At 43.8% G+C, this 26,410-nt stretch overlaps 1 protein-coding gene across 4 annotated transcripts in view; it reads right to left on the bottom strand.

Moving 5' to 3' along the window:
- LOC139573412 (ETS domain-containing transcription factor ERF-like) overlaps positions 1-26,410 on the bottom strand; it is a 54,804-nt gene that overhangs the window by 14,888 nt on the left and 13,506 nt on the right. Inside the window, exons 2-3 of one of the 4 annotated variants that reach the window (XM_071396819.1) lie at positions 25,288-25,440; positions 304-422 (exon numbers count right to left, since the gene is read on the bottom strand). In XM_071396819.1, the coding sequence (XP_071252920.1) occupies positions 304-409 (106 nt within the window). In that variant the 5' untranslated portion in view covers positions 410-422; positions 25,288-25,440. The remainder of the gene's footprint in view (positions 1-303; positions 423-25,287; positions 25,441-26,410) is intronic. The other 3 variants (XM_071396821.1, XM_071396818.1, XM_071396820.1) reach the window with 3 other exon arrangements.

Below are 26,410 nucleotides of genomic sequence, written 5' to 3'. Positions count from 1 at the left end.
ACAGGGGAAAAGTATGCAAGGGAATACAGGTAAACCTACTACAAATAGGTACATAAAGGTTAAGAGGTAGGAATAATGCATTTAGTTGAAGTGTAAATAAAGACAGTTTGGTAAATTAGCATCAAGGTTTTTTGTTGTCTATTTTATTCCTGCTGATAATAACATCTAACACCAAACATTGCACAGGTACAAGCACTTTGTACATCTCCCCCTAGTGTATAACTGGTATCTGCCCTCCCCCAAAAGTTAATCAAATGTTCCTCCACAACCCTAATAAAATCCCCAACTCCCCAAACCACGTACCCCGGCTTCCGCAAAAAAGTGCCCCCATCCTGCTTGCCTCACCTGGAGTCCAGAGGGCAGGGACAGGGGGGGTGAGCAACAGATCACTGACGCAGTTACAGTCCATGCCTCCACTACACCTGAGAGATGGGGAGACAGAGGGAGAGAAGGGGAGAGAGGGAAAAATTATAATTGAATTCAAATTACTTTTATTTCCTGGGAGAAAAAGAAAGGTGGGAGAGAGGGATGAGTTAACCAAGTCGGAGATGAGAGATGACCTGCAGGGCAAAGGGCAGGGGATGTTTTTTCACCGTGGTTTTGAGTCCCTCATATCAACGTTACATACAGTATATATCAAGAGCTTTTGTAGATCATGTGTTGATGGCGCGATCTAGCAGGGTCAGAGAGCAGTAACTGATGCAATGTGGAGGACATCCCTACAGTATGTTTAAAGAATATGAGAAATTAATCTCTTTAAACTTGAAGAAGGCGCAGGATAATGAGGTGATAGATAGAAGCTGTTTTGATCAAAAAGTGGGAGTAGGGAGTAGTGATTCATTCCAAAATGGTTAGTGGTTTAGTGGTTATAACGGCTTTATTGACAAAGATGTTACATGAAAGACTGATATATTCAATTTACAATCATTTAAAATAATTCATATTTTGTAATACAATGAGGAGAAAATTACAAAAATAGAAACTAAAATGAGAACCAAGGCCAGGTGTGTAAAAACAAATAAAGCTGAAGTATTTTCATATTTTCACATTATCAATACCTAAGATAAGATCTGTATCGAATATGCCAAATAAATGCCCAAAATTGGAATTGGGTTAGCTAGTGAAAAGCACAACAGGTAAATGTACAGAATAAATAGATCCAGACATGTTTATTGGCCAGCAAACTGTTGATCAGCACAGTCTTTCTGTCTGAACATTCACATCATTTTATTTCTGAGAAAATAACCTCTGAAAATAGAAATTAAACTGTGAATTAGGGCGGCAGGTAGCCTAGTGGTTGGAGCGGTGGGCTCTAAATACCCGAGCTGACAAGATGAAAAATCTGTCGACGTGCCCTTGAGCAAGGCACTTAACTCTCATTTGCTCCAGGGGTGCCATACTACTATGGCTGACCCTGTAATATGAGTGAATATGACTAAAGACAGAGTTGTAATTCTACTGTGCATATTAGACAACTGTGAAGGTGAATGGTGAAATACTAAGGATGAGCACCTGTCAATGTTAGGATGAAGAGAAGTGAGACGAGTTCAAGAGATTGGATATAGTTTGGATATTACAATTTCATCTTGGTTGCTTTACAAACCTCAAATGGTAAAGAAACCCTGCCACTGCAAAAGTATCTTTAATGCTGGTCTCTCCATCTATCTCTCCATCTCTCTCTCTCTCTCTCTTTCCACTCTCTGCCTCTATTTAATTATGCTCTGTGAAATGTGGATTTTCCCTCCAGCATTGAAATGGTACGTGAATTATTGAGGTGTGTTTGTATAAATTATTATTACTAACTCCAGGCATTTCTCTCTCACTCACACGCACCCTCTCACACTCTCACCCTCTTACTCACTCACTCTCACCCTCTCACTCACTCACTCTCATCCTCTCACTCACCCACTCTCACCCTCTCACTCACCCACTCTCACCCTCTTGCTCTTTTTAGTCTTTGGACTGTGGCTCCTCCCGTTCGCTTCATCTTTGTGTTTTCAGACCTCTGTTTCTTTCTCAGAATCCATCGTCTGAGTGCATATATCCCTTCTTCTTTTTCCTCTCTTCCTCATTTTCCTGTTCTCCCTGCTCCTCCTTTACTGTGCCTTGTTTACTGTCCCTCTTTTACTGTCCCTCCTTGAGTGCAAACTCTGTCTGTCACAAGTAATTATCTTCACCTGTAACTACTCCCTGTTCAATTATTTACTAAGATAACTATGCATTCTGGGAAGCTGTACATTCAAAACAATTTTCCAGAGATTGTTGTGGAATTATTTCCACACATTTAGAGGCTATATGTACAATATTTCAGCAGTATTTAAGCATATTTGAGACCTGACAGGCACTGCACTGAATTTCAACTTGTCTATTTATTTGATCTTTACAGCCATAGAGCTCCTATATGTCTATGATTCCATATGTAATTCTATGTTTGCAACAATCTATGCCTCTCCCTATTCCCTTGAGCTTTGGGCCATCAATAGCACATCATCCTATCATTTACCATAGACTCCTAAACCCCAGTCTGTACTCTCAGAGGATACACAATATGGGTGCTTTAGTACCGGACAAGGTCTACCTCTCTTTCCTTCTATGCACCTCCTCAAAATCTATACGCACCCATCTCCTATCTATCTGCCAGCCTATCTCCACAGTTGACTCCTCCCTTCCCTTTCCCACCTGTCCACTGTCTTCTCTCTCTCCCTCCCTCTCCTGCTCTGTGTGTTATGCTTCGGCGCAGTAATTTTCTGTTTGATTTCGGAGGTAATGCATTTTTTACAAATCAAAGAGGAAGCCAGGCCCCCTCCCCACCCGACTCCCAATCTCCCTCCCTCCTCTCTGGCCCCCTAGGCCAGAGAAGAGATAAAGGAGCCCCCATCATTTCCTTGTTAGTTTTGATTTGGGCAGCACAGGGCTTTCAAGTTCCCCCTATCACCCCCAGAAACATTATAACTAGCAGCACAGGGAATACTGCTCCTCATGCACACACACTGCCAGATACAGAGGCACACTGATAGACTAATGGAGTGTATACACACACAGACACACCGAGTCACAGGTAAATACTCTACTCACACATACCAACACCAGTGTACAGGTAGAGACTGATAGTGATAGTAATAGCACACACAATGAGGCGTTGTTGAAACCGTGGATACTAACTGAATCAATACACACACACACACACATATTTATCGCAGGGCTGAAAAATGTAATGTTCATTGTTTACCAAAGATGCAGACTACACACACACAGTGCATAAACAAAGGCTAAAAGATACTCACAAAGAGGTTTGCACGTAGCATTGGGGACGAGCCTATAATGGACCAAAGAAAAGACCAGTCTCACACAGTAACTGATGGCCACCCAATACAACAGTATAGATGAAGGATTACTCTAATCACCAATAACAAAAAAGGCAGAGTGCGAGACATATTGTCCCAGTTTTACACTGGCAACTATTGTTCCACTGTTACACTAATACACCTATAACATGTGTCCTGGAACCCCATAGTACACCTGCACCTGCCTTGGAGTTCACTATTGAGCTTTTCTGTGGATGGAAATGTAGAATCAGATTCTATATGGTAATGAACTGCAGTTCACGAAATCAGGTCTGACAGATGAGTGGGGACTTGGAACAGGGGTAAAGTGGGGACTTTGTAACAGGGGTAGAGTGGGGATATGCAGTAGAGTGGATACTTGGAACAGGGGTAAAGTGGGGACTTTGTAACAGGGGTAGAGTGGGGATATGCAGTAGAGTGGATACTTGGAACAGGGGTAAAGTGGGGACTTGGAGTAGAATGGGGACTTGGGAAAGGGATAAAGTGGGGACTTGCGGTAGAGTGGGGACTTGGAACAGAGGTAAAGTGGGGACTTGGGGTTGAGTGGGGACTTGGAACAGGGGTAGAGTGGGGACTTGGAGTAGAATGGGGACTTGAGAAAGGTGTAAAGTGGGGACTTGTGGTAGTGGGGACTTGGAACAGGGGTAAAGTGGGGACTTGAGGTAGAATGGGGACTTTGGAAAGGGGTAAAGTGGGGACTTGCGGTAGAGTGGGGACTTGGAACAGGGGTAAAGTGGGGACTTGGGGTAAAACAGGGACTTGGAACAGGGGTAAAGTGGGGACTTGCGGTAGAGTGAGGACTTGGAACAGAAGAAAGACTGGTAATGGAGAGACTGTGGACAGAGAGGGAGCAGAGTGAAGAGTAACAGCCAGATATGGAAGTTGGACAGACTGACATTCTGGCAACATTTTGTCTCCAGTGGTGTCTAAAGATGGAAAAAGTGTAGGGTCTCAAAAAAAAGAGAAGAGATATGAGTCTGGCCTCTCTCGCTCTCTGTCTCCAACAGATGAAACTAACTCTGTACATCTATCTCATCTTTCTTTTTTGGTTGCCCCTGAAAATGCCCAACTGAACACCCTCTCCCTATCCTTCTACCCCCTCTCCCTCTTTCTCTGTTCCCTCTCTGGTTAGCTCTGACACTCTGGTCAGCCTCGGGGTGGAAGAACAGAGGGACTGTGGTATGGGTTTGTAAGAGGAGAAGGAGGGGGGATATGAGAGGAGGGAGGGAGGGAGGCAGAGGGGCAGAGGGGCAGGGGGAAGAAGTGCAGGGGGATGGAAGACAGGACCTGCTGGCTGTCCAAATGTTAAACTGGAAGGTGGAGAGGTCTATGGAACAGACAACAATACTACTAGGATCAATGGTGGGAGAAATGGGGAAGGAAAATAAATAAACAAAAGTCAAAAGAGGAACAGGTCAAGAAGATAAAATTATGGAGAACTTGAAATGAGCCTGTAAAATTGACTATAATCCCAAAACTGCTAAACCACTTCAGAAACAACATGTAATTTGATCAACAACAACAAAAAAGACCATACAATTTAGGCCTATAAGCATTGGGTGCTTGAAAACTATGGGCCTTTTGGAGATATGTGTGTATGTGAATCGACATCACCAAACAACCATCCCACTGGGAAAAGGCGTCAATTCTGGGAAAAGACGTCAAGTCTAGGCCCTATTTCACATTGGTTCAACTTAATTTCATTGAAATTACGTGGAATCAACGTTGACTCAACCAGGGGAAATAAATGGGGTAACGTTTTGTATGTGAACCCTAATGATGACGATTTTATTATGAAAAGTGTGTTTAGTTATGAAGCTAAATTATGAATAAATATACAGTAGATTGGCATGTGAATGAGGAAGCGAATGTTTGGAAAACTTGCTCAAGTTAAGGAGATGGTGATGGGAGAGGGTTGCATGTGATATGGTATCACCACCTTACAGAATACCGGCCTTAAGATATAAGGAGGAAAATACGAAGAAAAAAAGAGGAAGAAAAAGTATCAATCGATAGGGTTAAATTATTCATCGTCATTAATTATCGATCGCTCTCCGCTGCCGGCTCGTCCGCCGAGCGCCAGAGTTGAAAGGAGGGAAAGCGCGCTTTATTAAAACCGGCTCGAGCCTCATTGTTTCATGTCCCGCGGCAAAGAAAAAGCTCGAGCTTGGCTCTACCGGTGCCAGTGAAAAATCCACACAGACGCACACACACATTGCCCCCCTTTGCGTTTCCCCTCTCTCCTTGCTTGCTCTCTCTCTCTCCCGACGTGCGGGAGAGCTTTGGGGAGCCTAGTACGGTGTTCACGGGGCGGCTGTGTCTCGCGTGGATCGATGAGGGATCAATGGCTCGCGCTGACTAATAGCCAGAGAGCGCCTTTGATCTCGCGGCTGAGAGATCAAAACCTTCGCGAGAGGGAAGAGAGGGGAAGAGAAAGAGGAAAAGAAACTGCTCTGGCGATCGGACCTTAAACTTCACACAAGCGGAGACACGCATATTCACGTCTAATACACACAAAGAGACACACGCACATACATGATTACATCTACAAACATATATACGAAATATATTTCATGATCAGGCAATTTCACAGAGTTTGATTAACTGCAAATGACTACTTCCAGATGCAAGGTGTGTGGGTGTGGTTTTGTTTTACTATCCTTGTGGGGACCAGACAAAAGCTAACATTTCGCTGGGTTACAATTAGGGTTAGTGTTACAATAAAGGTTAGGTTTACGGTTAGGTTTAAATTTAGGGTTAGGGATTTGGGGTTAGGGTTGATGTTGACTCCTTCAGACAGGGTAAGACAGTGAGAAGGGGAGAACCATCTGTTGTTTCTATGGAGCATATGAGTGACCTATGGGCTCAACTTCACCCTATCATAAAGGTGAACAGAGAAGGTGTGTGTGTGTGTGTGTGTGTGTGTGTGTGTGTGTGTGTGTGTGTGTGTGTGTGTGTGTGTGTGTGTGTGTGTGTGTGTGTGTGTGTGTGTGTGTGTGTGTGTGTGTGTGTGTGTGTCCCATCATCCATCTGTCAATACCCTCAGACAGCCTTCATCCCAGTAACAGGAGAGGAGGAGTTTGTGTGTGTGGGAAAATACACACACATTCACGTCTAATACACACATACGTGAATATGGGCTCAACACCCTATCATAAAGGTAAACAGGGAATGTGTGTGTGTGTGTGTGTGTGTGTGTGTGTGTGTGTCTGTGTGTGTGTGTGTGTGTGTGTGTGTGTGTGTGTGTGTGTGTGAGAGAGAGAGAGAGAGAGACCAGATGCACAAGAGAGAGCTCAGAAAGGCAAAGTTGTAGAGAAAGTGAGAGCATGAGATTTAAAAGATACCAAAAGCTATCAAACTTGTTCATGAAAGACAACTGTTTTATGGAAAAATCAGACATTTGAACATAATATTTTCTTCGTTGACCAGAATGTAGTCTACTTAAACCCTGCATGGTGGTTTGTCAGATCAGGGGATTAAAATGGCATTCTATTTCCTATAGTGTGCACTAGTTTCAGCAGTGCCTGGTTGAAGGTAGTGCACTTCAAAGGAAAAATTGTCACATTTTGGACGCAGAGGTTATGGGATTCAGAGGTCAAAGGTTAGCAGAAAAATGACATCTTTAACTTCATCCTGCGGAGACCAACACTGTACCGCCCTGATTTCAACACCTGTCTTTAGATGCATGGTGATAAAAGCGATGATTTCACCTCATGAGGAGATGCACTTGTTACAGACCCTTCTCTCCTCCTTATCCTTCCCTTCCCTGCTCTCTACCCCCCTCTCTATTTATCCCTCCTCCTCCCTGGTCAGTGAGTTACTCTCTCTATCGCTCTCACTTCCCGAATTAACCACTCAAGAAGTCACCACCGACTAAATCAATAGCTCATACATAAACCCTGCTATAATCACTCCCCCACTTGTCTGTCTGCCCCTCCCTCCCTGTCTCTCATCCCCCTCTCTTTACCCCTTCACTCTCTCCTCTGGCACTCTTCTCTTTCTCATCCCCTTCTGTGTCTCGCCAAGTCACTCTCTTTATTTCTTCCTCTTCCTCCTCTTCCTCTCTCTATTGTTCCATCAATACTGTATTGTATTACCCACTTCTATATTCAGTCCCCTGATTTGTTATGATGAATCTAAAGACCCCTACTCTCCCTCCCTCCATCTCCCACCATATTCTGATACATACCTGAGCACCACACACAGACACACACACACACACACACACACACACACACACACACACACACACACACACACACACACACACACACACACACACCACCACCATCATCATCATCATCATCACAAAAATGACTGGCCTAAAATGGACTTTGAGAAAAAGCAACATAAGAAATAAAACACAACAGCAAATGCTTCTCTAACTGTCAATTAAACCAATTCGTGTCACACTTCTGAAAGCTCAACTACAGATGACAACTTATCTCAGGTGCGGTGCTTGTTAGCACAGTATTGTACGGGAGTGTAATACACACTAATGATCAACTGAACTGAGGCAGGCCGTGTTTCACCGTGTTAGTGTGTCAAGGAGCCATCAATATTACATTATGTCTCATGTTTAACTATGAAACACAAACAGTTGTTTTGGGCTTAAAGATATTGTATTGCCAAAGGAGCCATGTGCACACATCCACATGCACAAGGAAAAAAAACAACGAATTTTTAAATTACACACACCCCTCTCTTCCCTCCTCTCTCTTTCTCTCTCCAAGTCTTTGATTCGCGTGTGGTTTGATCTGTGAGAGAGCTAGTTTTGTAAACACATTTTTCACGATCATATAGCCATGGGCAAGTGGAGAGCGAGGCGAGGAGGAAGGAGGGCGGGAGTGGGAGCACAAACACGCCGGGAAGGGGAGAGAGGGACGTTTAATGAGCGCGCGAGATGGAGAGATGGACTGACAGACATGCACTGACTGACTCAAATACCAAACCAACGAACAGAGGCACACACACACCAGCAGATTGCCTTTGCCAAGTAAAGCATCAGAGGGGCTGACGAAATGTGAGGCAACACCGAGAAAAACTACTTATTTTATTTTTCCTTATCGCTAAAAGATGACAATATATTCCCCAATTTGACATTTCCTGACACTGAATTCAACAAAGTCCGAATAAAGCAGGAGAGAGAGATTTCGTTGTAAGGGTCAACAACAACAAAAAACAGCTAAAACTGATTATGGGTAGAGAAATGAAGCTGAACACAGACGGTGCCGGTGTGAGCTTAACTAATAAAAGGGCGCACTCTCATTCCTTTTTCACTTCGTTTTAAAATGTTCTCCCAGACCGGCATCTGGGGTTCCTAATTTGTTTAGGTTCGATTGCTCCGGCAGTAATCGTGCTAACCCGTCGCCTCTACCGACTCCTCTCCACGGGACGCGCCGACCGGAAGAGACTTTGGATCGGTATCAGAATAGAGCAGACAGGCGCAGAGGCACAGACACAAAAATTCAGCAATGCATTACATATCTATTTAAAAATTACATTCAGCAAATTATATGAATATTAAATACAGGTATAATAACCAATCATAACGATAATGATAATAATAATAATGATAATAGTAAGCTATTAATATAATAATACAAATAATAAGGAAATTATAAGTAAATAAATAGGCTAATACCGGTATCCCAAAAATAGTTTTTTATGGCTATAATTACCTACATTAAGCAGAAAGACTAAAACTGAGAAGGCCAATGGTCTCCTCCATACTGCCTTGGTGACCCAGCCGATACCATTTATTTCTAAATAGTTGGTGGTAACATTTGTTTGTATTTTAGTGTTGAGCTATGCTCATTCATTTCAAGCGTTTGAAATACCCCTCATCGTTTATTTATTCTAAAAACACTCCCCGCTCAAATCCCTGGCGCCAGTGGTTAAAATGATATTATTTTCATTTCTCCGTTACATGCTTTTTACTGCTTTTTAAAAAGAAGAATAGCTGGAAGGAGTGAAGTTGCTTGTCAGTATGGTAAATTGAGGAGGTGTGTGTGTTTTTTCCTCATATTTACTTTCTTTCTTCTCGCTCTTTCTATCCCTGTCTCTGTCGGGGGAATTGTTCTCAATGTCCACAAACACATCGCAAATACCCGCCGGCCCCAACAGCATCGATTTCTAATTAGACGCCAGGATAATCGTTGGAGAGAGAGACGAAAAAAGTAAAGAGGAATAGCGAGATGGGCTAAATAAATATATAAACGAATTAGACGCGGGATTAATTGAATGAATATGAGCATTAAGAAATAAAGAATGGTGGATTTATATATAGCTCGCCAGTTAGATAACAAAATGCTTGATGGACTAAGGAAATATCATGAAGGGGTAACAACCAAGGGACCAATTGTAATAATGACAGGATGACAACAAAGTATCTTTATTAACGCGGTTCACTGATATGTTTTCATGGCTATCTACATACAAAAAACTAGCTATGGTAAAACATGTGAACCCTGAAAATGACTGGTCCGTAAAAAGAACACCGTGGTTACAATGACATGTTGTTAAACCACCCCAACCCATACAGTGGAAGAGGCATGACATCAAACATACAGTATATGATAATGGTAGCTATTTATTTCCAAATCACCCAAGTTATTTGAATTCGGGCACTTGGCAAATAAGTCCACGAGTCATGCCAACTGCTGTTACTGTTCTCTACTTGACATGAGAGCTCATCTTTGGATAGTGGTGGACATTTTCAAGCCCATGTTGTGCACATGTTGGAAAAGGAGAGGATATGTACTACAGCCCAACCTCGGTGCAACACTGGACCACTGGCTCTCAACAGTGGTACTTTCACCCATTCAATACATTTTTTATTTATTTTTTATTTAACCTTTATTTAACTAGGCAAGTCAGTTAAGAACAAATTCTTATCCTTGGATACCAAAATGAACAGTGACAACTGTCCATCACTGGTACAAGGTCATACAGAACATAAATTATTCAGATTACACATAAACAATGCCGATGCCATGTAAAGTATAGAAAATACCCATAACAAGAGTTATTGGGTAAACTTAGTTGTTTAGTTCATAATGGTTCATATGAAAAGTCAACATGGGAAACTAAACTTGGACCTAAAGGAACAACTATTGAACATCAAGAACTTCCGTCTTCCATAAATCTCTGTCTCGTCTTCCCACTACATCTTCCCCTCCCACCCTCCCTAGTTCATTCACTCTCTTCTGCTCTTGACAGAGTGTGACAAGGGGTTAGTCGAAGGGCTCAGGTAGCTCGTTTACTTTAATTAGCGTTTCATCATCAGCCCCCTACTCTTCAACACGTACTCTTTCATGCTGCTCCCTCTCTCATCCTGTTTTCTATCCATTCATCTCTCTCTCTCTCTCTCTCTCTCTCTCTCTCTCTCTCTCTCTCTCTCTCTCTCTCTCTCTCTCTCTCTCTCTCTCTCTCTCTCTCTCTCTCTCTCTCTCTCTCTTTTATTTTACATCTTGCTGTCATAGCTCTTTCTTCCCCTCTCTCCCTCCTTTTTTTTCTTATCTTCCATCTCCTGCTCACTCAAGCATACAGTAATATTTCAAGCACACATCCAGTACCCACTCTTTTCCTTCATCTCTCCTCTGTCTCCTCTCTTCCTCCTCTACTTTGCTCTCTCTTTCCCTCCGAGTGTCCCCTCTCCATCATCAACCTCCTTGATCACCTTGTTCTCTATCTGTCCTCGGTTTCCCCCCTTTCCTCTTTCTCTCTATCTCCCTCCTTCCCTCTCTCCTCCGTCCGCTCCCTGTGTCATAATGATGGTGATTAAGTACAGAATTACAAAGAGGGCCAAAGCAGTGAGTGCCCTGCCCCAAACATCAACACAGACCATTAATCTCTCTGCCATCACCTCCCAACTCTGTCTAACACACTCCCTCCTTCTGCCCAAGTCCTCTCTCTTTCTCTCCCTCTGTCGGTCTCCATACATACTCCTCTCCTCCTTTATTTCAAGTTGCCTCTTCGTTTCCTGTATACTTTTCTACGTTTTTTTCTAAATTCTAGGCTATTACTCCTTCATTTAATTCGCAGCCCATCCATATCCCTCTCGTGTCCATTATTTCATAGTAAAACATGTGACGAATGTTGAGATTTGTCGCAATGCAAACAATATCTAGAATATAACAGTCCTTTTAAAATTCGTAAAGATTTCGATCTAAAAAAGTACGAGAGAGGGAAAGAGTGTTGTTTTTTTTCAGAAAGAGAGTCGGACGGTAATGAACCGTTAGTTGTTCATTTCTTCCTGTCCTCATCCGGATTGGCCGCCGCCGGTTTGGGCTATCCGTTTGTTCTTAGTTCTTAGTCTTGTCTCACTACCGCAGCTTTTGCAAAACGGAAACGGCGGGTTGAACTCCCCCCAGAACCGTGCAGACAGGTGCTTTTCCTCTTCATTACCCCCCCCCCCCCCCCCCCCTTCCATCGCCTCCTGTCTCTACGCCTTGACTCGATCGTTCATGTTTACCGAAAGTAGCACTCTACAGATGAATAAGAAGGGAAATTTGAATAGCCTACATGTCTGAATGTTGAAACAACAAGCTCATAACATCAGTATGAGCTTGTATATCAGTATATCAATTATTGAACGGATACAAAAATAGTGGTAACATTTCGTTTTTTTGTGTGTGTTTGATTTATAGGCATGATGTTTGATAAGTAGCCTACTGAAAAGTAATTAGTCAACGAATCATGTGCATTTTCACCATTTATGAATAAATGTTCTCTTTTTTGACATTATTATTATTATTGTTATTATTATCATTATTACTGTTGTTATTATTATTAATAGTAGTAGTAGTAGTAGTAGTAATATTAATAATTCTTATTACTATTATTATTATAGGCCAACCCCTAATTTATTTTCGTTCCTTGTCTGCCTAGTGATGGTTAAGCTATTCAGTTATTCTATGGACAATATTACAGGCATAAATATGTTTGCTTCTTGGTTATATTTTACTGGCCTGGATTACAATGACATGTACAATTCGTAATTCTATCGAAACAGTAGACTAGAAAAACGACCATGGGAAGATAAAATTGGATACATTATAATTGGTAGGCTACAGAAACGCAAGTACGAATCTTGCGAAATTGTTTCTTAAAACTTTCTTAATTTAAAAACAATTGAAAAATTCACCAGCTGAATATCCACATAAGACTGTACTTGATGCCATTGAACGTGACCATGTGCCTAATAAACAACCTCAAAGTAAAGTAGCCTACGGGAAGCGAAAGGGTGTGGTCTGAGACACGTATAGGGGTTCTAGACACAGCGTGAAGTATGTTGATAGTTTAAACTGTTTAAAACACTTACAGTGGTTACTGGATTTGCAGCCTTGTGGGGTTGAGAACGTGATCAAACCCACCATACCCGTGGGGAACCGAGAGGTGGGAGCTCCCATACAAATTGATAAAAGTAAGAGAGCGAAAGGAGAGATACGCTGTCCTCACAATTCACAATACACTTACTAAAGAAGATTTACGCAGTCTTCTTTTGCTCCATTTGAGACCCCCCGGGGGAACTAGGACTGCAGTGCTATGAGATGGGAGTTGTAGTTTTAGGGTCATCTTGATTCAACCTGGACACTTTCTAAATGGACTTCAATATATGGTAATAGGACAAACTCGTTGATGAACATGGAAAGCGTGTAATGTAAAAATGACAACATGTGTATTCATAACGTCAATAAATGATGAAACATCGTGAACAGTAAAAAAAAACATGGGAACACAATCAATGTTGTGGAGAGCAGAAATTCCTAATACAATCACGATGTATAATACCCAGATCATCACTATCACAATGAATCTAGTACCATTCATCATATTCATAATCCTATCATGGGAGACAAATCATTCATTTCTACATTGCATATTCATTCATCGATATCAGCAAAGAAATGAAACCTCTGTTAGAAGTCATTTTGATAGCTATAGGTATGATAGCCTTTCCTTCTCTCAGTGCACTACTGACTATTCATTGACCAACTGGCTTTGTGTCTGGCTGTGGGTGTGGTGTAACTGAGTGTGTTTGTGTAACTTTGTGAGTGTGTGTTGGTGTAACTGTGTGTATTGGTGTAACTGTGTGTGTTGGTGTAACTGTGTGTGTTTGTGTAACAGAGTATGTTTGTGTAACTGTGTGAGTGTGTTGGTGTAACTAAGTGTGTTCGTGTAACTGTGTGTGTATTGGTGTAACTGAGTGTGGTTGTGTAACTGAGTGTGGTTGTGTAACTGTGTGTGTTTGTGTAACTGTGTGTGTTTGTGTAACTGAGTGTGTTTGTGTAACTGAGTGTGTTTGTGTAACTGTGTGTGTTAACCCTGTCCCTCTGAACTCCTATGTGACTGTGTACTCTCTGTACTGATACCGCTCAGAACTCTTTGTTTCCAGTGAAATCAAAAGACCTTTACTACTCTCACACACACACACACACACACACACACACACACACACACACACACACACACACACACACACACACACACACACACACACACACACACACACACACACACACACACACACACACACACACACACACACACACACACACACACACACACACACAGTGTGCCCGCCAGCCTGGCCCCCGTCGGCCCTCGCCTCTGTGCGTGTCAAATGGAATCTCCACCTCAGTGCGTAGTACACCTGCTGTGCCGGCGTATAATCCGCTGCATACAGTGAGCCTCGATGACGGATTACTGAATTAGACCAATAATGACAACTGACACTTCTGTTACCGCTCCCTGAGCCACCGCAGAGAGCAGGAGAGAGAGGTAAATAAAGAGCAGAGAGCAGAGAGGGAGAAATACACAGACTGAGAGAGGGAGAGACAGAGAGAGAGGGGGAGGACAGAGAGAGAGAGAGAGATAAATAAATAACACACACAGGGAAAGGGAATGAAAGACAGAATGAAACAGGAACAGAGGAAGTCACGGATGGATTTGGGATTCTATTTCTGTGTTGTTCAGTAAAATAAATAAGTTATGGCTCGTTCCAGGGGAACTCTCCTCCCGCTGTCTCGCACTCACCCATCCTCCCCCCAAACCTGCCTGCCATTTGTGGAGGAGGAGGGTGAGGCAAGAGTTGTCCCATATTGCAGGGCTGGGGGGTCAATTACATTTGAATTCAGTCAGTTCAAATGAGATACATTGAAATCCAATTTATGAACTGAAAAGTGAGAGAGAGACAAAATAAAAAATTGATGATCCATTAAATTAATTTCAATACTTATTTTGAATTGACTGAATCCAGAAGAAATGGATCTAAACGGGGCCTGTCCTGTCTGAAAGCATGAGCTGTCATAACTCAGAATACCCCTTCAATAAAGCTCTATGTGTTTAGAAATAGTTCATGAGTGCTCTTAGTAGGCTTCCCCTCCAACCTCATAGAGTGCAGGACGCCAACCCCCCATAGCTCCCCACGCCCAGCCCCAAACCCAGCCCCACGCCCAGCCCCATGCCTAGCCCCACACCAGGTCTCAGCTGAACAAGCTAAAGATGCTCCATGAGGATGTGATGATGAACTCCTACAATTCAAATTAACACACACACACACACACACACACACACACACACACACACACACACACACACACACACACACACACACACACACACACACACACACACACACACACACACACACACACACACACACACACACACACACACACACACACACACACACACACACGCTCATCATCAACGCTTCAAGTTCAGTGACTACTTGTGTGAGAATGGCTAATATGGAAAGTAATAGAGGCTGATGAGCACTGTATCTAGATCTTCCTATAGAGATATACAGGACAGAAACACCTTGGAACACTACACTGTTCATTCGGTTATCCCTCTCCCCTGCAGACTCTCATAATAATACTGTGTCATCATTGTGGGATACAGACCTGGAGAATTTACAGAGGCAACTGAATGTGTGCTCAAGTTAATGTTCCTCTGGTTATTTTTCATGTATAAATCCTCACGGGATTAAAACCTTCCCATGGCCTGTGAATCTGTGTGGGAACTACACAGAGAGACAAGGAGAGATATAAAGAGATGTGCTGGTCTGAGTGAAAGGGAGATTACTCAACTGGGACTGAGAGAGAGAAAGACTGAGAGAGAGAGAGAGAGAGAGAGAGAGAGAGAGAGAGAGAGAGAGAGAGAGAGAGAGAGAGAGAGAGAGAGAGAGAGAGAGAGAGAGAGAGAGAGAGAGAGAGAGAGAGAGAGAGAGAGAGCTGGAGAGAAAGAGAGAGAGAGAGAGAGAGAGAGAGAGAGAGAGAGAGAGCTGGAGAGAAACAGAGAGAGAAACAGAGAGAGAGAGAGAGCGAGAGAGAGAGCTGGAGAGAAACAGAGAGAGAGAGAGAGAGAGAGAGAGAGAGAGAGAGAGAGAGAGAGAGAGAGAGAGAGAGAGAGAGCGAGAGAGAGAGAGAGAGAGAGCGAGAGAGAGCTGGAAAGAGCCAGCAAGGGAGCAAAAGGGGAGCACAGAGGAAGGAAGACAGAAAGATATATTGACAAAGCCTACATATGCACATAAGTCACCCTGTTTGGCCTGCCTGCTCCCCGTATTTTATAGGAGCGCTCTGTGCTGGCAGAACAAGATGACAGGCCAGTTCCTTCATTGAAAAAAATGTCCCTCTCTTGCCCCCTCACTCCTTCCCTATAACTCCTGTTTTCTGTCTATCCCCCTCGATATCATCCTGTCACCTCTCTCGCTTTTTTCCCTCATCCCCTATTTTCCCCCTACGCTCTATTTTATAGTTTTTCTATGTCCACCCCTCCTGTCATGTATCTTTCTGTCGCTCTCTTAATCCCTCTCGTTTGCTCTCCTTGTTCCCTATGCTTCTATTTCTCTTCCTCTCCTCCTGTCCAATTTTCCACTCTCTCCCATTTCCCCCTGCTTTTCTCCATTTCCCATTCTCTTCCACATTAATTTCCTCCATCCTTGTCGTATTATTCATCCCTCTATCCATGCCGTGCTATCCATCCTTTTCTATTACGCCATCTCTCTTCTTACACTTCTCACCCTTATTTCCTTTTACTTTCCTTCTCTCTTTTCAATCCATCTGTTAGGCTACTCCATCTCTCTATCAATCTACCTCCACATCATTAACACAGACTTATCCTAACCTTTTCATTTCTGCCCTTTATCCTTCTCTTACTCACTTCATCCATCTCCCTAAATACATCATTTCTCATTCTCCATTCGGTCACTGCGCTCACAATCTTCAGAATGTTTTTTGTCTCGTTGTAGGCATTTTCATTTCATTTTTTGTCCATTCGCTGTTTACACACTTTTCTTCGACACTGTTTCCTTCTTTCCCTCTCTCTCTCTCTCTCTCTCTCTCTCTCTCTCTTTGCATTCCACAAACCCCTCCCTCTCTCATCCGCAGCCCAAACAGAGAGCCCCAAGTGTCGGAATCAATTAGGAGTGAGCGCCGTCACGGCCGCTCTTTCACGAAGGTAAATATTAAACTGCACGGAGCGCCAGGGAGGAAGAGAGGGAGAAAGAGGGGAGAGGGAGCCCTCCGTCCCTAATCCACCGCATCGATCAGCCGGGGAAGAGGGTAATATATTATTTTGACAAGATACGATCCTCCGACGTGCACCGCTATCCCCGGCGATCGATTTCTTTTCTCTCCTTTTTTCTTCTATTTTCCCCCTCAGCAAGAGGGACAGTGTGTTGTTGAGATTCCCTGCATGTACATGTGCGCCCAAGTGTGGATGGGTGACAATGGGAACAACATTAGGAAATGTGGGGAGGTTAGTGGCGGCATTAGTGTTTCTCCTTATAAACCTTTATTGAGACGTGGTTGTGCATCTATTTACAATAACAACACATATATATAATGGAATAGTTTGAACGGGAACGAGTGAAAAAGGCTAGTTTCCATATGGGCAAGGTAACGTGAACATAATCTGAGATTCTACAAAAAAACCTGCCAACTTCCTCCAACAATTCTGTAATTTTAGTTAAATTCTATAAAACAAAAACACTATTGTGAAATTAATTTACACCACGCAGGTATTTACAGTACACCCTAACCTACGCCGGGGTTACAGTTAGTCAATTGGGCAAAGCTGACCTATTGTAAAGTTAAGTGTCCTCCCCCTATATTCCCCTCTGCTCCCGCGCCTCCCCTCTATATCGCTTTGTAAACTGTGTCTAAATGCTAAATTCCCGGATCAATTTTTTTCATTCAATCGCTCCCCATCCCCTCGCTCCCTCTGCCCCTGCTTCTGTCCCCTGAAATGGTGTGAAGTACTGTGTCCTCGTGTTGTGATGTAGTGTGTCCTATCGAGATTCAGAAACTCACAATGTAAAGACAGAAAATAATGTCTAGACAACAAATCAACTGCTTTTTGGCTCAACATTACATTTATGTCATGGAGACCATATGTAATAAATCAACCTATGAGACACAATACAACAGGAGGTCCAAAAGAGTAAAGACAGACCCCTATACAACAGAATGGTGCCATATAGTGAAGGTTGTACAGTCCCAATGTAAAGAAGAGTGCATCAGAGTACACATATATCTGTTTTCCTAAATAGAACCAGCTGCAGCCTATAGGGCCACAGTGCTTTCATTTCCCATGCATAGTCTCTGTTGCCTATATGTCCCTCAGTCAGATCTCCTCATGTATAGTCACTATCTGCCAACACACACAACAACACAACATCCAGTATGGACCACCTCCACCTCACAACTCTCTTTCTCTCTCCCTCACTCTCACTTTTCCTCTTTCTATTTCTCTTTCGTTCTGTCCTCTATCCCTCTTTTTATTGTGCCATTTTCTGCCACTTTGGTCCAAGAAAAGGAGGCCGTAATGCAATCTCTCCCCTTCTCCGCCCCCTGCTGTGAGGGAGAGTAGCTTGGCCTGTGTGCTGGCCCAGGGAGAAGGGGGCCAGGGAGAAGGGGGAGAGACAGGGTCAAGGTGAGCTCTAATACACTATTGATCCGCCCCAATTGAAAACCTGATGGAAATTTTACCCCCCTCTCTGTTTTTCTTCCCTCTCTCTCGCTCTCTTCCTCTGCTCTCTCACTCTCTTCCTCTCCCTCTGTCTCTATTTCTCTCCCGCCCTTCTCTTTCTCTTATGTCTTTTTTTCTCCCTGTGTGTATCCTCTTCTGTGTCCATGTCTTCCTCTTTTCGGTGTCTCCATCCCTGTTTTCTCTTGGCTTAATGTCTCTTTCAGCCACTGACCACGCTCTCTTGTTATCTCTCTATCGCGTGCTCTCTTTCACCATCTACCTCTCTCTAACTCCACCCCCCACCCCCCCTCTCTCCATCCCTCTCTCTCCTCTCTTTGGTTCCATGCTTTTCAAACCATGTCTCTGATCATTTCCTCTCCTTTTGTCTCCTTTCTGTATCTCCCTGGATCCCTCATTCTGACCTTTCCTATGTTTCCCTCTATATCCTTTCCTATTTCTCTCTCCCTCTTCCTCCCTCGTTCTTTCTCATCCTCACTCCCTCTTTCACTCTGTGTCAGATGCTCCGTTTCAGTCTAGACTAGTGCATATTGATTCCTACAGCTGCTGCATGCAGTGTACAGGTTAGGGAGACCTCTGCTACAGTGTATTAAACGCCACAAATGGTTTGGCGACAGGGCTGGGGACACGCCTCCCCTGCAAGAGCCAGTCAATACAACCTCCCTCTGTCAACACAGGCCAAATGTAATGCTCTCTCTATCTGGGGTATCCAGTGGCGTGTATTCATGGATGTCAAGGGAAGCCAGGCTTCCCCAAAAAAGAAAAAACATACAAAATAATAATTTATCTTTCGTCTCTCTGTGTTGCATACATGTCCTTCAATTCGCAAGAGACTGAATGTATCTCACCAGAGAAAGCATCCGAGCGAACGAAACAGCGCTCCTCTGTCTCAGTATGTGTAGCGTATCTATCTGATGCTGTCTGGTCAGAAAGACTATGACATTGTAACAAGAAAGGGAAGCCAGTAAACCTTGATAAAAAATAGATAAAATATTAGGCCAACCAGCGTTTAGCTAAACTAAGTGAGCTCAACTGAGAATGGTCCTGGTGCACCAGAAAAAAAGTGTCAAGGGAATTATTATTATTTTATTTAACCTTTATTTAACTAGGCAAGTCAGTTAAGAACAAATTCTTATTTACAATGACAGCCTACCCCGGCCAAACCTGGACGACGTTCGGCCAATTGCGCGCCGCCCTATGGGACTCCCAATCTATGGGACTCCCAATCACGGCCGGATGTGATACAGCCAGGACTGTGATACAGCCAGGGACTGTAGTGACGCCTCTTGCACTGAGATGCAGTGCCTTAGACCGCATTGACAGAAAAAAGTTGAATTGTTGCATCTCATTGTGTTGTTGTCCTCCGGTGGCTAGCTAGCTAGCTAGCTAAAATCGACCCTTTCCTAAATTAGCCATGGATGGAGATATGTATTTGGACTCGTGGTTTTACTTAAATTATCCGTACTGGCTAATGATTATAACGGTGATTCTGATCCAACCATAAATTCATACATTGCACTCCTGGCCTGAGAGGATGGAAATTCAACATGTAACTAGATGTTGTATGCTAATGTTAACTAGCTGGCCTGCCACATCGTAGCCCATGAAAGGAAGTTAGGCTAGCAAGCAAGTATTTTAGCCAGGTAGCCTAGAACAACAACAACTAAAAGCATGTACTGTATGACAGTCATAGACCCTTTAGGCAACATGAAAGAGGAGGATGGCATTGGTGTTTCTCTACAAGTAGAGTCAGTCAACATGTTTTTTTCTACTTGCACACACACACAGAGAGAGAGAGAAATCAGTACCATGGACAGCCACATGATATTTAGCTTATGTTATTGGACTAAATTGTTTTTGGTATCTTTTAGTTGTAACTGTATTAGATTAAGCAGAGATGATTTGATGATGTTGAAATGTCTAAGTTGAAATGGTGCTGGAATAGTGGAGGCAGCTCCTGTTTTCTTTGGGACCTGCAGTAACTCTCCCCTGTTCTAAATCAATAGTTGTTCAGTAGTCCAAAAATGTCGGAAACATTACCTTGCTTGACCATGCTGTAGGTCATGTAACTTTGTTGCATGCAATTTGTTTCGTGGACCTCACCAGACAGATGTTGCTCTCTGGTTTTGTGATGAGACAAATGTGTGGTTGAATTTATTCTGCCACTGTGTCTTCCTATTGTCTCGGCCTTAGGCCTATATTGTATATCACGGTGTCAAGGCACATGAACTAACGGGTTATAGAGCAAACAACACAATTATCACAACACATAGGTTGTAATATTACTTTTTTTCTGGATTGGCTTCTCCAGTGATTTTACCCACGCACTGCTACTGGGGGTATCATACATGGACTTGACCCATAGGATAGAATGTATACCCATAGAATGGGAATGAGAACCCTGTATATCTCAATGGGCTGGCCATTCTGTGGAGCCCTAATGGTGTGTTACGGTTGTTTTAAGGATGGTAAATAATGGTACAACTTCATTTAAATCTCAAACATCATGCAACCGAATCCAATTCAAGCCAACAATTTTCTCATTAAGACTGTGAGTAAACACCAGTTACAGTAGATAGACACAAGGAGAACAAGGAGCCGAGCAACACAGATCATCTCAAACCCAACCCTGTTCTCTCTCTCCCTCTCTGCAGAGCTGGCTCCTATCTGAGGTGTGCTGAGTGAGAGATAAAGCGTGAGTGTGCGTCTATGTGTCTCTGTGTGTGTGTGATTTATGTTCTGTTGTGTACATGTCAGGCGGGAGAGCTATCAGGACCACAATCTCCCAATAGACGCACCAATGCTACAGGGACGACGGGGCCCTCTGTCCACCCCAGGACCCCGATACACATCTGGAACAACCGAACCCAGAGAGCAGAGCACGGCGGCTGGGGGCTGAGGGTGGAGAGGGGGAAGAAGGAAGGAGAGGGGGAAAAGGGCCTACTTTTCATTTAAATGCACCAGAGTTACCCTCCTCTCTCCTCTCCTCTTTCTCACCTTCAGTGGAAAGAGATTGCCCCTCCACCTCCTACAGTCTACATCACTGTATTAGATGGATGTCAGGTATGCGTAAATGGCTGTAAGAGAGTCAGGTGCAGGAGAGCAGATATTGGGTAGCCAACGGAGCCTTTTATTTAGGCGAACCAAAAGCACACGGCAAAGTGAACACGAAATAACAATACGGGTTAACATAACCCAGCGCAACAGACTAACGTGTGCATAACATGAAACTGAATAAACAATACCACACAAAGACATGGAGGAAACAGAGGGTTAAATACACAACACATAATGAGGGAAATGAGAACCAGATGTGTGGGAAAACAAGACAAGATAAATGGAAAATGAAAAATGGATCGGCGATGGCTAGAAGACCGGCGACGTCGACCGCCGAACACCGCCCGAACAAGGAGAGGCACCGACTTCGGTAGAAGTCGTGACAACGGAAGACCGAGATTCAACGTATGCAGAGTTTACCGTGAATGTGGTCTTTGCTTACGCGGGGACATTGCCTTTACAACGTGCATTGATGACAAAGCGTGATCTGGTTGAATCCCGGCCTATGTCTACCGCCTGTTTACAAGGTCATAGTTTTGATTATAGCTGGCTATTGAGAATAGAGCTGTATTATGTGGGGTGTGGTGGTTCCCACCTACCACCTCTCATTCTCCTCCCTCTCTTCCTTTCTCTCTCTCTGATTCCCCCTCCTCTCTAGGAAGGAATCAGTCTCACCTTAATTGCTGTTAAATCGGATTAATGACTGACCCAGGACATGTTGATTTAACAATCTCTCTTCTAGTAAATCTCCCCTCTTCCCGTACATCACTTGTATACACTCGTCTTCATCCTCTCTCCCTCTGAGTCACTCTATCTGTCTGTCTGTCTGTGTCACCCATCTTACCCCACCCACCTCATCTCTCTGTCTGAGTCACCCATTTTACCTCACCCACCTCATCTCTCTCTGTCTGAGTCATCCATCTTACCCCACCCACCTCACCTCTCTCTGTCTGAGTCACCCATCTTACCCCACCCACCTCATCTCTCTCTGTCTGAGTCACCCATCTTACCCCACCCACCTCACCTCTCTCTGTCTGAGTCACCCATCTTACCCCACTCACCTCATCTCTCTCTGTCTGAGTCACCCATCTTACCCCACCCATCTCACCTCTCTCTGTCTGAGTCACCCATCTTACCCCACCCACCTCATCTCTCTCTGTCTGAGTCACCCATCTTACCCAACCCACCTCACCTCTCTCTGTCTGAGTCACCCATCTTACCCAACCCACCTCATCTCTCTCTGTCTGAGTCACCCATCTTACCCAACCCACCTCACCTCTCTCTGTCTGAGTCACCCATCTTACCCTACCCACCTCATCTCTCTCTGTCTGAGTCACCCATCTTACCCCACCCACCTCATATTTTCTCCACTCCTCTTTCTTTTCTTTCTTCCCCAGACACCCTTACCATTTCTTTTGCACTCTTTACAGTTCTTGCCCACTGCTTCTTCTTGACAGTCGTTGATGTTTTGCCAGTTATGAGCTCTCTCTCCCTCTTTCCCTCTCTCCTTCTTTTTCCTTCTCTCTCACTGTCTCTCTGTCTTGCCTGCATGGCATGTTGGAGTGTGTGTGTGTGTGTGTGTGTGTGTGTGTGTGTGTGTGTGTGTGTGTGTGTGTGTGTGTGTGTGTGTGTGTGTGTGTGTGTGTGTGTGTGTGTGTGTGTGTGTGTGTGTGTGTGTGTGTGTGTGTGTGTGTGTGTGTGTGTGTGTGTGTGTGTGTGTGTGTGTGTGTGTGTGTTAGCACCCATCGATGTGGGCCTGTCATTGCCTCCTAAGTGCTTTGGCAATACTAGGGATCTGCTGTCATGCCAGTGCGACTAATCTCAATCGAATTACATTGAGCTCGTATTGAGACGGCGGGAAGGGACATGAGCGTGTGTCTGGATGCTCAGCCAAGCAGCAGTCACACACAGTAGCACAGTCTGGAAGTCCTTCTATCTGGTGGATGGTCTGCCCTTTGTCTGTCTCTGTGTCCGTCCGTCTGTCTTTCTATCCACTGTCTCTTGTTCTTTCCTTTCCAACCATCTGTCTTTCTATGTCATCTCTCAGTCTCTTACTGTATTCTCTCCACCATCAGTCCATCTGTGTCAATGTCTGGATAGAAAGAGCAGTATGCATTTCACGCATAAGGATTAGTCATTATAAAAGTCCACTAAAGCATTAACATTTTTTGACATCACTGTCAAAGCGATAATTATGACTCAGCGAAAGAAACCCACTAAATAAAATGAACTTGGGTTGAGCATTGTCATTAAGTCCTTTCAAAGAGCAGAAGGTTTATCAACTGAGGCCAGGCTATAGTTTAGACATTCTTCTGAAGGGCGCGAGGACAGAGAAAGTGGGTCCATTTCTAAACCACTGCCACTTTTTTTTTATGAAGAAAAGTCTCAGACTAGCTTTGTGTTCTAAAGCTCATTTTCCTCTTTGTTGCTTGGTCTTATTGTGGGACTAACATCCTACTGCCTCATGAGTGCTTCAGAAATCTGCCAATCATACAAGGTTTGTTTTTCTCAACTTTACACGTTAACTCTCTACTAAGTTTACACAAGCTGCCAAAAATAAGGTCAAAACCATAACTGCTAAGTATACTCTTCCTGTCCAGAATTAATCCAAGAAACATATAGAAAGAGCATGAATCGATTATCTTTCTCTGAGTGAATATAATGTAGAAGTAGAGATGGCCCTGTTGCTATGTCCATGATGCTATGTCCATGTTGCTATGTCCATGTTGCTATGTCCCTCCAGTTACAACTTCAACGCTCATTTGGCTGTAACCCATTTACTTTCCTATTTTCTCTCTCTCTCTCCCTCTCTCCCTTTATCTCTACCTCTCTCTCTCCCCCTCTCTTTCTCTCCCTCTCTCTTTCTCCCCCTCTCTCTTTCTCTCTCTCTGTCTCTACATCCCTCCTTCCCTATCTCTCCCTCTCTTTCTGCCTCCTGCTTTCTCTCTCCCTCTCCTCCCCCCTTTCTTTCTCTCTGCCTCCCTCACTCGCTCTCTCCTCGCTCTCTTCTTTCTCTCTTTCTCCAGTCAGGATTAAACATTTATCTCTGCGGTTCTCCTCTCCTTTGGCCCTAAACGCCGTGTGGATGATAAGAGTCGCTGGGATTTGTCAAATTGTGCGCCATCGATTAACTGACCTTTCACGCCTGCGAGTCTCTCAGCCACTCCACTAACTGCAGACAGGCCAGATGGAGAGATAGATGGATACATCTCGCTGTTATTATTGTGTACAAGTTTGTAGTTACCAGGTGTGCCGGGGAGAGGGGACATGGGTAGGGGGCGAGGAGAAAGAGATGAGGGAAAGGGAGGGGGTAGAGGAGACAGGGGGGGTAGGAAGAGATAGACACAGGGAGAGGGACTGAATAGTCCTCCAATTGTCCTATAGGTGCAGTATGTACAGGGATAACTGTATGCATTAAAGAGAGGTTATAGGTATTTTGAGCTTTGCTACCCTAATTGCATTATACAATCAGGTCAAGAGAACTACGTTTTTCTCTTATAACATATGAAACAAAATGGCTTCGATATCTTTGCTTTTATTCACTATTGAGCTTATCACTTGAGACAGACAGTGCTGATCAAAGCTCAAAAGGCATTGTGAAACCCATTCAGTATGAGGTGCAGTCACATTGGTTCAATTATAATGAGAAAATAATTGTACTTTCCCTTTTTGCAATGCTTAACTATAATGTTTTATTGACATGATAACAAGTATTGTCAATAGGTCTATTTTGGTCATATAGTTTAACAATAGACCAAAAAGATGAAACATCAAAAACATGATTCCTTTCAGATAAACATTGGTAAATACATTCAGTTAGTGAGAGACAGTAGTCCTAACTGAAAAGATAGAAGGGGTAATGTCATCAATGGAGCGGGCTGCCACCAACCTGGACTCCCGCGTCGCCCCACCTCAGAGATGCACCTGAGGCCGAAGCCCGAATTCCAAACACCGCACTGAACTGGACCTCTCGCTGGACCTCGCGCTGATTCTGGACGGAGAGACGAGGGAAGTCCCGCGTCGCACTATAAGTGATGGTACACTAAAAAATAAATTGTTTCGTTCAACTTATTTGTGATTCAACCCATTTAAATAATACATGTATTTTAGTTAATAAACGAGATAAGGCTAATTCCGTATGTAGCCTATTGTTGGCCCTATAACCACGTCCAACACCAACCCCACGTCATGTTGGCTATGAATTTGCCTCATCATGGCCTAGTGCTTCCCCAAAAGAGAAGACACTCTTGGGGAAGAAATAATCAAACACACGACAAAGTGGAAGAGATTCGTGCTTTCTTCCAGTTGAACAGAACCGTCCCTGGGACTTGACTTGTGTCCGGGAGGGCCACTTCAGCCTCTACATCACAGAAGAGCACAATGACAGGTGGAACCACTCCACCCATCCGATCAATCACCTTATTTACTCTTGACTGTCATGGCGAGAGGAGAGGAGACGGGTGGACTGGTGAGATGAGACAGGGGTAGACTACTGGCTCAGGCAACGAGTATTCCCTGGAATTGAATGCCGCGCATCATCACTGAAGTGGGCCTCCTAGCGTCTCATACACTATCGATAGGGCGCTTGCCTTCCTTGAAACTGTATTGACCGCACTAACTAGCTGCACTTTGATCATACCAAATTAGCTTCAGATGCAAGACATTAAGGATAATAACGTTTTCAGAAATCAAACCACACGGTGCTCATTTCAAAGTAGGCCTAGGCGTTTTACCTCGAATATTTGATGGTGCTATTAGCATTAGAACGTTGATTGTGGCTGAGAAGCAACATTCAACTACGAGGCATTCAAAACACTGGTACCGAGCCTGAACTAAATGAGAAGGTGAATAGCGGTGCCATGCATGGGCAAATGTTTGACCTTCAAAATTTGCTATAATTCTACAAATGCATTTCCTGAATTTAAATATATTATCCTTCCCCTTTGTGTATCCAAAGGTTCATATATGTAAAATGGCTCCTATATGTAAGGTGTTACGGGGCGTATGGAAAC

Source organism: Salvelinus alpinus, chromosome 4 (genome assembly GCF_045679555.1).
Source record: "Salvelinus alpinus chromosome 4, SLU_Salpinus.1, whole genome shotgun sequence".
NCBI lineage: Eukaryota > Metazoa > Chordata > Actinopteri > Salmoniformes > Salmonidae > Salvelinus > Salvelinus alpinus.
This window is presented reverse-complemented; position numbering and strand designations above follow the sequence as displayed.